The sequence below is a fragment of the Platichthys flesus genome, chromosome 12, assembly GCF_949316205.1.
Source record: "Platichthys flesus chromosome 12, fPlaFle2.1, whole genome shotgun sequence".
In the NCBI taxonomy this organism is placed as follows: Eukaryota; Metazoa; Chordata; class Actinopteri; order Pleuronectiformes; family Pleuronectidae; genus Platichthys; species Platichthys flesus.
This window is the reverse complement of record NC_084956.1, coordinates 327,158-340,635: the sequence shown is the minus strand read 5'-3', so window position 1 is coordinate 340,635 and position 13,478 is coordinate 327,158. Positions and strand designations below refer to the sequence as shown.

The 13,478-nt window shown below is 42.9% G+C and overlaps 1 protein-coding gene across 3 annotated transcripts; it reads right to left on the bottom strand.

Annotated features, from left to right (window-relative positions):
* Positions 1 to 283: 283 nt before the first annotated feature.
* Positions 284 to 10,880, bottom strand: entpd6 (ectonucleoside triphosphate diphosphohydrolase 6). Of its 3 annotated transcripts, none has more exons than XM_062401127.1 (15): positions 10,771 to 10,880; positions 10,341 to 10,386; positions 9,534 to 9,803; positions 9,241 to 9,317; positions 8,958 to 9,101; positions 6,382 to 6,457; positions 3,932 to 3,967; positions 3,620 to 3,708; positions 3,455 to 3,534; positions 3,245 to 3,309; positions 2,307 to 2,408; positions 2,090 to 2,230; positions 1,679 to 1,735; positions 899 to 1,005; positions 284 to 759 (listed from the first exon to the last, which is right to left on the bottom strand). In XM_062401127.1, exons 3-15 carry the CDS (start codon positions 9,790 to 9,792, stop codon positions 676 to 678), a joined length of 1,317 nt encoding a protein of 438 aa, XP_062257111.1. In that variant the 5' UTR covers positions 9,793 to 9,803; positions 10,341 to 10,386; positions 10,771 to 10,880; the 3' UTR covers positions 284 to 675. The 3 variants fall into 3 exon arrangements, with proteins under 3 accessions (XP_062257111.1, XP_062257112.1, XP_062257113.1); XM_062401128.1 differs by lacking the exon at positions 10,771 to 10,880 and adding an exon at positions 10,626 to 10,742; XM_062401129.1 differs by lacking the exons at positions 284 to 759; positions 899 to 1,005; positions 1,679 to 1,735 and adding an exon at positions 1,747 to 1,963.
* Positions 10,881 to 13,478: the final 2,598 nt, after the last annotated feature.

Sequence of the window (13,478 nt, the reverse complement as noted above, 5' to 3'; positions counted from 1 at the left end):
TGTTGTAATTCACTTTAAAACCACTAAACGGAGCTCAGCTGTATCTGACACGAGGTCAGAGGAGGAAACTAAGAAAGTTTAACATCTGAGAATTAAAATCTTTGACCTGAAGTTGAACGTCAGTTAGTGGCTGTAGGTGGCGCTAGATGAAAAGTCAGGATTAAGATTCCTGTTCAGAATAAACAAGCGTCTGAACAAACTGTATTCAACCTCCTGCTGCTTTTGGACGATTCAGTTTTCTTTAACAAATATTTCTTTATTTAAAAACAAAGAGACAAAGACAGTTGATTAAATAAACTTTATTTAAACGTCAGAAGTTGTGAAGGACGAGACTTCATGATATAAAGTTTAATTCACCCACCAGAGCTTTTAAAAACAAACTTTCACTTCACAAACGTTTCTCGTCTGAAGTTACTTATTAATTCAAACATTCTAAATCATTAAAACCCAGAGTCTGAACAGGAAGTGAAACCGGATCACAGGTCGGAGTGTTTCCACGAGGTCCGAAAACGAGGCTGGCGCCACCTGAACAGGAAGCAGCGTGTGATTGGACGGAGTGTCACATGACCCAGATGCAGTAGTGGGCCCTGACAGCTGCAGGTGGAGAGCAGGTACCATTGGCTCCGCCCACTGTCAGCTGAGAGCCACAGGTCACCACCTGTAGGAGGTCAGAGGTCAGTGTCCCTTCAGGGACTCGATGTAGTGGAACGTCGCTCCCAGAGCCCAACTGGTCTCCACCTGCTTGATGGTCCTCGCCAGCTGCAACACAGGTGTGACATCATCAGTGACATCACACACATCCGAGTCAGAGTTTGACGAAGGTGACGTCTTCGTCATCATCACAGTTAAAACATCTTCAAATGAATGGTGGGCTCTGATTGGCTCAGGGTGTGGTCACCTTCAGGTGCTTGTGGGGGGGGAAGCCGAGCTGCTGCAGCAGGACGGACACGTAGACCAGGTCCAGACAGAGGAAGGGACTCTGAGGGATGGACGCTCCGCCGCACACTGACACACACACACACACACACACACACACACACACACACACACACTCCACTCAATGTACAAACTGAACATCGGCAAAGACACAACGTGTGAAGTTTAAGATCTGATCAAATATGAAACATTGAAACAACCTGACTTGGATCTTATCCCGCCTCAAGTCTGTGTTACATTAACACACATTACACTTTCAGCTTTGCTCTCCTGCTTTGCATTTTGCATTTAACTTTTTATATCTTGTATATCGTTTTTTCATATGTGTAGTACTAATTGTGTTTTATGTTTTATGTTCATTGTATGAACGTTTATACCAAAGAAAATTCCAGGTAGGTGTAAACTCAGAAATATTCAAATAATCCTAAAACAAATCAGGTCAGAACTCCGACGGCTGAACTTTAATTTGATATTTATGTTGAAAAACTGAATCAATGTTTGTGTTTGATTATAGATTAAAGATATTATTACACATCAGATCACTAATTAAACTGAAATAATAACATTTTATGTGAATAGCCTGATGTCTCATCGGTGATAATTAGTCATTTAGATGAGGTGTGTTGTTTGTTGTGTCTCATGTTCACATAGATTTCATTAAGATCAATGTTTGCTGAACCTTCTTCTTCTGTGCAATGAAGCTGCAGTTCAGATGATCCTCCACCAGGGGGGGCTATCTCACCTCTTTCAGCTGCATCCATGTAGTCGGACACTTTGATAGTTCCCCCCTTCTTCTCCTCTGACACACACACAGACAGACACACACACACAAAGATACACAAAGAGAACAAGACAGACACCCACAGACACACACACACACACAGACAGCCACAGTGTTAAATCTTCAGGCGATGGTTGACAACACAGAGCAGGCTATCATCATGACAACATTGTGTTGAGCTGCTGGTTACTGGCGACTGCCACAGGGGGGCGCTGACGCACAAGGAGCTAAGCTGACGCACACAACCTAACGACCATAACACATAAATGAGGAAATGAGACACATCCACTTCAAACCACAGATTGAATCTTTGAGAACATTTATCTAAAGCTGGAGTTATTATATATTATTACGTTATGATTGTTCTCTTACCGATCACTCCGAGGTCGACGGCTCGGTCGTAGTAGTAGGAGAAGGCGTAGAACTCCACGTCGGCCACCTCAGCCGGCCTGCTCACCTTCCTGTACAGAACCTTCTCCACTTTGGTGCGACACGCCTCGTACACCGGTTCCCCTGGACCGCAAACACAAGGTTCCTCCATGACGGGTCACTGCACAGCCAACCAATCACAGCGCAGTGTGCACTTTACCTGCCTTCTGCCCCTTCACAGTGTAGACGACGTCAGCATGCTCCCAACTGCCAGAGTACTCTGGAGCAAGGCAGGGGCTGACCAGCTCAGTGCTGCCCCCTACTGCACACACACATGCAGACACAAATTAATATACATAATCAGAAGAAGTCTTCAGAGTGAATTCAGCTCATGTTGCTATAGAATCTGAGTCGTCAGGTGAAACACATTAAATCAGGGGCGTAGCAACAGGGTGGGGGGGCTGGGAACAGCTGAGAAGACCTTTAAATTCTGTGGCCGGTGGCGTAAAGGACGTTATGGTCAGAAAGTGACGAGGCTCCGTCACACTCGTGATGATGTGGGCGGAGCCTCGAAGTGGAAATGTGAGATAAGAACGACCTCAAAGGACAGAATCCATCTTTCCATCTTTAACATCTACTCTGGGACCAGGGACCGATCCAGATCATCGGGCTTCACTTCAGGGAATCATCATGTCGTCCTATATCTGCACCTGATCGGTCTCAGACCAACACGAGGTCTTTATCTGCGGGTTTGGTCTCCACCACCTCATGACACACACATCAGGTTCATTCATTATTGATCCCGTCAGGAATCTGTTTGCAGGTTCAGGTTTAGTTGAAACAGAAGTATTTTCTCCATCCTCTCCGTCCAGTTGGAGTTCAGGTGGAGCAGCACTGACTGAACGTTGTTATTCTGTGGTGCACAGCCAGAAACACACATCGGCAGCTGAGTGGATCTGAGCTGCAGCTTCTTACAGGAGCCAAATCACAGCAACAGCTGGCAGGCAAGGAATTAATCTTGTGTTATTAAAAGATTAGATAATGGCTTATTTATCTGACGGGGGGGCGGGGGAGAGGCCTCTAAAAGGCAGATATGAAAGCAAATTGAAAAACAAGAAGAAGAAAAAAAATGAGTAAAAATGTGGATTGTGTACGTACGGGGCGAGCGGTCGACGCCGCCTAGGACGGCGAGTCGAGCCGACATCAGACCGAGACCCAGATAACTGTGGAGCAAGAAACACCACGTCAGCTGGAGGCGCTCTGATTGGCTGAAACTGCTCCAGATTCACTTCCTCTTATTTAAACAGAAAACTGAATACATGTTAAAGTCCTGATGACGTAACAATGACCTTGTGTGTGTGTGTGTACCTGTGAGTGTAGACGGTGTGTGTAGTGTTGAACATCTGGAAGGATCTGATGTCATCTACAGGTGAGGTCTGGATGGTTTTCTGCTCACAGAGAAACAACATTATCATGACATCACACATCTGACATCATCACATCCTCAAATGATGTCATCATCACACTCATCACCTCGTCCTGAGGACTGAAGGTGATCTGAGTCGACCCCCCCCCCAAATCCAACATCCCCACTGTGGGCGAGCCAGCTCCATGAAGTCCGCCTGGAGAGAGAGAGAGAGAGAGAATAGTCCAATAACAGGTGATCACCAAACACACACAAACACCACAAACCAAACATACACTAACCTCAAACTAGACACACACACAAACCTCACACTAAACTCACAAACCTCACACTAAACACACACAAACCTCACACTAAACACACACCACACACCAAACACCCCCCCCCCTTGAGAACAGACTGTGTGTGTGTGTTCTCACCAGTGAGGAAGTTGACCGTGATCCAGGCAGAGATCCCTGCACACAGGAGGTCACAGTTCAATCTCTTCACCTGCATCTGGATTTACTGCTGACATGAAACTTGTGACCTGATGGTGGCGCTACATACAACCTGAGATATGTTCATCCTGCGTCTTATGCTTCCGTCCGAACCACTAAGCTTTTTTCAGAGTAAAGTTTCTCACAGTGTTTGACAGTGAAGATGAATATTCAGCTTATCGATTAAAAAAAACAAAGTAGACGTTAAGAAATGTTTGTAAAGATGTTTCTGTCATTCCAGGTCGTTTCTGATCAGTCTGGTTTGAATCAGTTATTGATGATGTAAAAACAAGATGAGACGTCCTGATTGGTCAGGTGAGTGCAGGGGCGGGACCTTATACCACAGCTGTATAGTCAGATTATGTCATCACCATAAGAGGATATGATGATGTTTTTCTTTGAGGAAAATAAGTTTTACATTTTAAATCCCATGATTCTTTTCCAGAAATGTTGGAGAATCACAAACGTTACTTAGCAGTTATATTAAATTATTAATAAATCTTCTGTCAACAGAAGTCTGATCGGGAGTCAGAGTTCATTTCCAGCTCAGTACAGTACAGACGTGAGAGCAGCAGCTCTGAGCCGCTGGACGAGCTGTTATTCAGGTCGACTCAAAGACGACATGAGTGTGTGTGGCAGAACGTCTGCACTCAGCCGCTGTGTGCATTAGTGCCTTTTACCCGCGACCCCTGACCTCGGCCACATGCAGAAGTCCATGATTACTGGGCCTGATAGAAACTGTATCATAGGAGCTTTACCATAAAACGCTGATGCGGAGACGCTAAGAAGCAATTTTCAAACAAAACAAACAAGAGACTCGGCTTTAGGTCGGGAGCTCCACACCGGCACTTAGCACCCTTCCACCCAGAGACCACTCGAGAGATCTGCATTAACAATAAGTCGCTCCATTCAGGACGCTCGCAGGGTAATCTCAGCTGGAAGCATCCCGGGCAAGAACCAAATATCTGAGCGATAATAAGGCTGATGGAATCCGACTTCTGAAGAGCAGGAGGAATCTGTCCATTAGTGGCTCAGTGACGGAGGAAAAGTTAATTCAGTGATCATTAAAAAGACATTTGTGGTGGAGCAGAGTAACGAGCTGATCCCACTCAGAGAGAAGGAGGGGGGGGGGGGTTAATCGGCCTCCCTCCCTCTTCAAGATTAAGTGGAACATTATCCCACATGGACATAATTGCTTGTATGAACTAGTTTAAAAGGATTGGATTATATGAATGCCGAGCTCATGTCCATTCACAGTGAGTGACATGACCGTCCTGTCTAGTCTATATATATATTTATATTCTATATACACATTATATATTCTATATACACATTATATATTCTATACATGTCCTGTAACACTGGTGTTACTGGTTCACTGTTGTAACAGAGAACAAGAGGTCACCACAGGGTCACAACCATAAACCAAATAAAGATGGATCATGACTTCTTCATATAAAGTCACTGATAATTTGTATATACAGTCACTGATCATCTTCATATACAGTCACTGATCATCTTCATATACAGTCACTGATCATCTTCATATACAGTTGGTGATGGTCTGTATATAGTCAGATGTTGACATACTGACCTGTGATCAGAGCATGTCCTCATCTCTTGATCAGTTTATTAGATTACAGAGGTTGTTTGTCTCGTGTCCTCGTAGATGATGATGAACATCATCCTGTTTCTCTTCATCTAAACCTTTAGAGCTGCGATTCTGATTTCCCAAACGAAAACGCCAATATGGAGGATTAGAGCAAACTGATGAAGATTTTACTTTGGAAAGACAATAAACATTAAACATCTGCTGCAGCTGATTCACCTGAATATAAATATAAATCCTGCTGCGGCTGCGTGTCATTGGACTAAACCTCAACGAGTCAACGTACTGACAGTATGTATAGATCCTCAGTGACTGTATATAAAAGAGGATCTTCGATATGACCGCTGCCATCTTGTGGTGATGACAGTCAGAGTGCAGTAGTGATCGTGGGGTGGAGCCTTCGTATCGAGGCCCATACACGAGCTAGACCAATCAGGAGTGAGTCTCATCTGTCAATCACGACGTGTCAGCCTGTTTTTATATCATCAAATAACTGATTCAAACCAAACTGATCAGAAACATCAGAGATAAGAACGACAAACATTTATTTAATCTACTTTGATTTTTTGTTTGGTTCATGTCCCATCTGCGAACATGGAGGAGGGTTTAGGAGCTGTACCGCAGCCAGACACCGGGGGGCGATATACCCCCCCCCCCTTCAGTCTCTCCACAGTTGCCAAAGTGCTGCTCATTGTGGGAACTGTTGATTTCTCAATAAAACATTTTAAGATCTTGACCTTCGATGTAGAAATTGAATTGAGTAGAAGAACATAAGACACGTTACCTTCGTCAGTTCCTTCCATGATGGACACGCTGTCGTCTCTGGACAGAAAGGGAGACTGGAGAAACAACGCCCTCACCTGGTCACAGAGAGGACAACACATGCTGTGGACATTTGTTTACTTATTTATTCATTTGACAAAGTTGCGATGGATGAATGCTACACTGTAAAATGTGTCAAACACAACAGTATTAAAGGGGACATATTATGAGAATTCCACTTGTGTGGTGCTTCTACACGTTAATGTGGTATCTGTCATGTCTACGACCCAAAAACTCTGGAAAAAAACAACTCCCGCGATTTGTTGTGGTTCCTCTATGTAAGAAACTATACACTAGAGTGCGTTGAATGGGATTGCGACCAGAATTGACGTCACAGTCTGTCTACATGGCATGTTTGTGGAATTAGTTAATAATCATAATATTACAATAGCTGACAAATAATGTCTATAATGTCTCTTTGTGTTTGTGATTAAATATAATCAACACTGTGAGCTGTTCTCAGCTGTTATTTTTATTGTCTCATATTCCCAGTTTGTCTCATATCCCCAGTTTGTCTCACATCCCCAGTTTGTCTCATATCCCCAGTTTGTCTCATATTCCCAGTTTGTCTCATATCCCCAGTTTGTCTCATATCCCCAGTTTGTCTCATATCCCCAGTTTGTCTCACATCCCCAGTTTGTCTCATATCCCCAGTTTGTCTCATATCCCCAGTTTGTCTCATATTCCCAGTTTGTCTCATATCCCCAGTTTGTCTCATATTCCCAGTTTGTCTCACATCCCCAGTTTGTCTCATATCCCCAGTTTGTCTCATATTCCCAGTTTGTCTCATATTCCCAGTTTGTGTCATAATCCCAGTTTATCTCATATTCCCAGTTTGTCTCATATTCCCAGTTGGTCTCATATCCCCAGTTTGTCTCACAGATGTTAGAAGGATCAACTTCCTGTTCTTAACTGAACACGAGTCAAACAGAAACTTAGTGATCAGTGATGAAGCTCAGTCCCATGTGAGGATCCTCTCCAGGACACACACATGCTGATGGAACACAATACAACATCACAACAACACAACAACAGGACTCACTACATGAGGAGAACCAGGTTGTGTCTTCATGTTCAAAGTGTTTCTCCATCATGTGTGATGGAGATGAAGGAGCAGATGAACTGAGGAGCTCCTGATGGTGAAGATGTGAGGAGACGATAGATCAGATCTGGATCAACGTGTCAAACGAGTGATTCTAAAAACAAACGTTTTCTCTTCTTGTTTACATCAGTTTTATTTATTCTAGATTCATGTGAAATGAGCGTCATTATAAATCTTCCTGTTTGTATATTCTGATATAATCAGATTTTATATTAGATTTGAATTTTAATCAGCTCTGTTTGTCTGGATCAGGTTCAGTCTGATAAAAAAAGAGCAAAGCTTCAGATTAAATCACATTTTGGACGAATGCTCTCGTCCTGTTTTTCCCGTTACTTAAAAGATTTAATAGACTTTTCTTTTTTGGCCCTGAGGTCGATGGCGATGCTGATGAAGAGGAGGAGGAGGAGGAGGAAGAGGAGGAACAGGCGTCAGATTCCTGTGAGGATATTAGCTGAAGGAACGAGAGGAGCTGAATATGAGGACGACAGTAGAATATTGATCTGATCGGCTTATCAGGTCTTTGATTATTAACGTCTGTCTTTGTTTAACCATTAGTTATCTTTAATTAAGGATTTAATTATATATATATATACATTTTGTATATTTATTTATATTATTTTGGTTTGTTTCTATTCACAAGACAAAAAAGAATTTGAATCCTCACGCTGCTGCAGAAATTAATAGAATAAAATTGCTTTGGATCTTTGGAGCCTGTAAATATTTTCTAGTAGAAACTTAAATTAAAACTTTGAACCAGGCGTCCTTCAGAAACCCAGTGAGCTTCAGAATCCCAGTGAGCTTCAGAATCCCAGTGAGCTTCAGAAACCCAGTGAGCTTCAGAATCCCAGTGAGCTTCAGAAACCCAGTGAGCTTCAGAATCCCAGTGAGCTTCAGAAACCCAGTGAGCTTCAGAAACCCAGTGAGCTTCAGAAACCCAGTGAGCTTCAGAAACCCAGTGAGCTTCAGAAACCCAGTGAGCTTCAGAATCCCAGTGAGCTTCAGAATCCCAGTGAGCTTCAGAAACCCAGTGAGCTTCAGAAACCCAGTGAGCTTCAGAATCCCAGTGAGCTTCAGAAACCCAGAGTCCTTCAGAAACCCAGTGAGCTTCAGAAACCCAGTGAGCTTCAGAAACCCAGTGAACCTCCTCTCCAGTTCTGTCACTGTTTGATTCCTTCAGTAATCAAACAGTGACAGTGAGCAGCTGGTCTGGGACAGTGATCACTGGAAACTGCTTCCACTATCATAATAAATGATCATATATGATGTCATCCAAACAGAAATCCAAAACTGAAGTTAAAAATAATCAAATATAAATGGAAAATAATTACCATAAATAGCTTAATGTATATAGGGTATATAGGATGTGTGTGTGAGTGTGTGTGTGTGAGTGAGTGTGTGTGTGTGTGTTTGTGTGTGTGTGTGTGTCTCTCTCTCACATTGGCCAGCAGGTGGTTGGCCTTCTCTCCAGGAAGTAGGCGGAGTCCGGCTGTTGCCTTCAGGACCACGGGGGTGATGTTCCAGAGAGCTTGGGGGACACTGGACTTGGCCACGTCTAACAGCTCCGTGATCCCTGACGTGCACTGTGCACGAGGAGGACGTGGCAGAGCATGAGACACCACTGAGGCTGAGTACCAGGGATATTAGTGCTCGACTATTCTTCAACCACAGGAAACAAAATAAGGTGAAAATTTCCCCAGAGGAGATCAGCAGCACACACACCTTCTCTGGGTCGTCAGCGTACGCAGACAGGCCGGGCTGGATGGCTCTGAAGATCTCGTGGGCCAGCGACAGAGCTTCTGTAGTCACACCACACCAAACATATCAAATCATCTCACGTGAGAAGAAGAAACTGAAGATTCTTGTTTTAGAAAATGAGTAAAAAAACGATCAATTATCAAAACAGTCACCAGTCAAACCACTGATGGATTTTTGTTTTAGATTTAAACTAAACGTGATATTATTGCTTGTGGGACCGATTTACAATCATGTTAAACACGTGTTCAAGTCTCTACCTCCGTTTTCCATCTGAAACGTGAAGACGTGGATTCTCGTCCCCGTGCTCCCGGCATCGAACATGATCCCGTACCGGAAACTGGGTCCGGCATCAGAGGGCGACGTGGCGTCTCCTACCCGGTCCAAGGGCGACAGGTGGGGGGGAGGTAGTTCGACCGCGTCAGGCTTCAAGAGGCTGTAGTGACGCTTGACGAACATGAGGTAGACGAGCAGGCAGCCGAGGAAGAGGAAAACTGCGGCAAGCTTTGGTCTCTTCATCACAACTCATTCTGTGGAGCGGGAAAAACATATTTACTGTAATATTTCCATGAGAAGCTGCAGCCGGAGAGAATTCATCAAGTTAGCTGTTTTCAGACATGATCTGGACCACTGACATGTTCCTCACAAGTTCCTCACATGTTCCTCACATGTTCCTCACATGTTCCTCACAAGTTCCTCACATGTTCCTCACAAGTTCCTCACAAGTTCCTCACATGTTCTACAGGTTCTACATGTCCTGTCTGTGAGAACAAGAGTCTGTGTCTCTGGACATGTTCTGGATCTTCAAGTAAAATGTGTGTACCATGTCAGAGTGAGTCCATGTGAGGAACCAGCAGGACAATGTGTGGAAGCTTCTCAGTGAGCGAGTGGACGTGTGGACGAGGTTTCTAACACGTGACGTGAAAAGAACACAAACATCTCAGGATGAAGAACAGGAGATATGACACATACATGTAAACACTTTCTTCATAAGTGAAAGAAAAGCTCCCGACCTCATGATCGACATGTTCTGGAGTGGCTGTGTGAAAACATGGAGTCCTACTCACATCAACAGGAGCCTCTCGTCTTCAGGTCTCGTCTGAGGCGTCGCTCCTGTGGACACATCATCAAAACATGCGTTGTCAAACTTGATTTGTGGGTCACATGACATGAAACTATTCAAACAAGGCAGTCAGACGACCCCGCCCCTTAGTTACAGCTCTAACTTCACCTGAGGCTAACCAAACCAGTTTGTGTGTGTGTGTGTGTGTGTGTGTGTGTTTCGTTTAGATATTATTCACTGATCTTAATCTGAAACAAACTCTAATGGAGGAAATAAAAAGCTGAATCACCTCCACGACGTGGTAGAGACATGCTAACAGCAACATGACGTCATTTGATACCAACACAGACAATAGAGATAGATGCTAACAGGTTAGCCAGTGACGTCACAGTGTCGCGGGCCAAACAGAAGTTTTTAAAGAAGCGAACACAAACCGTCAGATGTTCGTCAACTCGTCATCTCCTCCTCCGACGCTTCATCTGCACGGCGCCGTCTGATGACGTCACAGCGACGTGTCCGGAAATAAAGAGAAACAGAAACTTCTTCTCGTGCGTCAAAACAAAACGACCGTTACGTGATAAAATGAGGAATTCTGCCCTTTATGTAATTTAATATTCATCCTGATATATTTTCTTGCTTTTATAAAAAGGGTTAGAGGATGAACTGGTGCTTATGGCGCCACCAGCAGGACAAACTACACATGACAGGAAAGCCCTTTAACAACCCAGAGGACGCGAAGGGTCACGTGACGAGTTCCCCCTTAGATGAGATCAGAGGTGTCCACATACTGTGTCCTTCATTATCTTCATCTTCCTCTTCTTAATCAAGCTTCCTCCTCCTCCTCTTCTTCTCATCACTGAACCGTCCTCCTCCTCCTCTTCTTCTTATCACTGAACCTTCCTCCTCCTCCTCCTCTTATCACTGAACCTTCATCCTCCTCATCTTCTTCGTATCACTGAACCTTCCTCCTCCTCTTCTTACTGAACCTTCCTCCTCCTCCTCCTCTTCTTACAGAACTTTCCTCCTCCTCCTCTTCTTATCACTGAACCTTCCTCCTCCTCCTCCTCCTCCTCTTATCACTGAACCTTCCTCCTCCTCCTCCTCCTCCTCTTATCACTGAACCTTCCTCCTCCTCCTCACTCTGCTCCATATATGTCATTTCATCTATAAGCCTTTAATAGCTGTTTATCAGTTAATGGTTCTCTAATCTTTCTGCTGCTTTTTATTTTCATCACTCTGATGGTCGACACAACAAAAGCAGAGTTGAGTGGATCCTAATCGTCTGCAGATTTACATACAAATGTCACTTACAGACAATTACACACACTAATCCAACTAAGTTGTTAATCGACTCACAAAGACACACACACACACATGCTGTCGATACAGTTTCTATTATAAAAAACATTTCACTTAAATATTTTCTTCATTTTAATTTATTCTCTGTTTGTATCTTTGTGCTTTTTTTTGTATCTTTATGCTTGTTTTGTATCTTTTGTGCTTGTTTTGTATCTTTGTGCTTGTTTTGTATCTTTTGTGCTTGTTTTGTATCTTTGTGCTTATTTTGTATCTTTGTACTTGTTTTGTATCTTTATGCTTGTTTTGTATCTTTGTGCTTGTTTTGTATCCTGGTGCATGTTTTGTATCTATCTTTTTTGTGGAATTAATATTATGATCTTATCAAAATAGATATTGATTATCAGTGATATCCGTTCAGATTTGTCTTTGTCTTCATCATCTCGGTTTTGTCTCAGTTGATATCACACCGTGTATGAGAATATAAACAGACGTGTTGAACACGGATCATACATGTGGTTAAAACAGACTTTTCCTTCACTTCTCCACGACGACTCGAGCAGGGACCTTCCTCTATGTAGGTCATGTGATCCAGGATTACTAGAGAATCATTTGAAGGATTTGTGGGATATAATTCAACATGTTCGCATCATAATTGACAGAAGATTCCACTTTCATCCTGTAAGACGCAGCTTCAGTGTGGATTAGACATCTGGACTGAGCTGCCTTATTTTCTGAGTCTTATTAGGCTGCGTCTGATTTATCCCTCATCATCATCATCATCATGACCATCATCATCATCAACATCATCATCATGAAAAGGGGGGGGGGGGGGCTCTCCATCCGGTTCACAACAATTACAGACTGTAACTGAAAATGAAGTGAAGCCAGAGTATCTCCATCTCCTCCTGGTGGCTGGCTGAAGTACAGGTGCTTCACCAATTCAGTTTTCTCTCTTTCATTCTATATTAAGAAAAGTGTCAGTTAACAGTTTTTGTTTCCTGTACTTGTTTTACTTTTGAACCAGAATCAGAATCGTTTTTTTCCAAGTCGATTTTCTACTACACTAGAAAAGGGTTAGGGTTAGATCGTTAGTGTCAAAGACAAAAGACTAAAAGAGAGAAAAGAGAAAAGAGAAAAGAGAAAAGGGATAAACCAGAATTGCAGGTGTTTTGGATGTTTTATTCTCAGATGAACAGAAGGAAGAGTGTGCTCCTGCTGAGTAATTGGGGTCATGATGATATTTTATAAAACCATCAGTGCTTCTAAAAACCAATAAAGGAGAGTGAGGCACGGTGTCCAATCTGCCGGCCACTGGTCTATTTTTGGAGGAAAAAAGGAAAGAAATGATGATTAATGTTATTGGATTATTTACATTGCCCTCAACATGATTGAGCCTCAGAAATGAAATTAAAATGTGTGTTGAATGGGATTTTCCAGGAAAGTCCTGTAAAAACCACGACGGTAATAAGGAATGACTAATTCTCCTAAAGTCGATTAAACATCCACAGTGAAACACACTGAGGCCGCAGAACAAATAAGATGAGGATTAGACGAGCTGCTCCGTGAAGAGGCAGATTAAAGCATTTTGATCTATTATTTTTATTATTATCCAGCGTGCTCTTGTTGTGAAGGATTAACTCAACTGGTTAGTCCACAAACAAACCATTAACCACAGAAATGAAGGATTACTTTTATTTCAGCAAACTGACAAACAAATCAGTCACTTCACATTCAGATTTAAAATCATCAGGGAGAAGAACTGATGATTATTATTTCACCTAGAAACAACAAAATATGCATCCTCCCTATATGTATATGTGTATGTATTTAAACAAATGTTAAT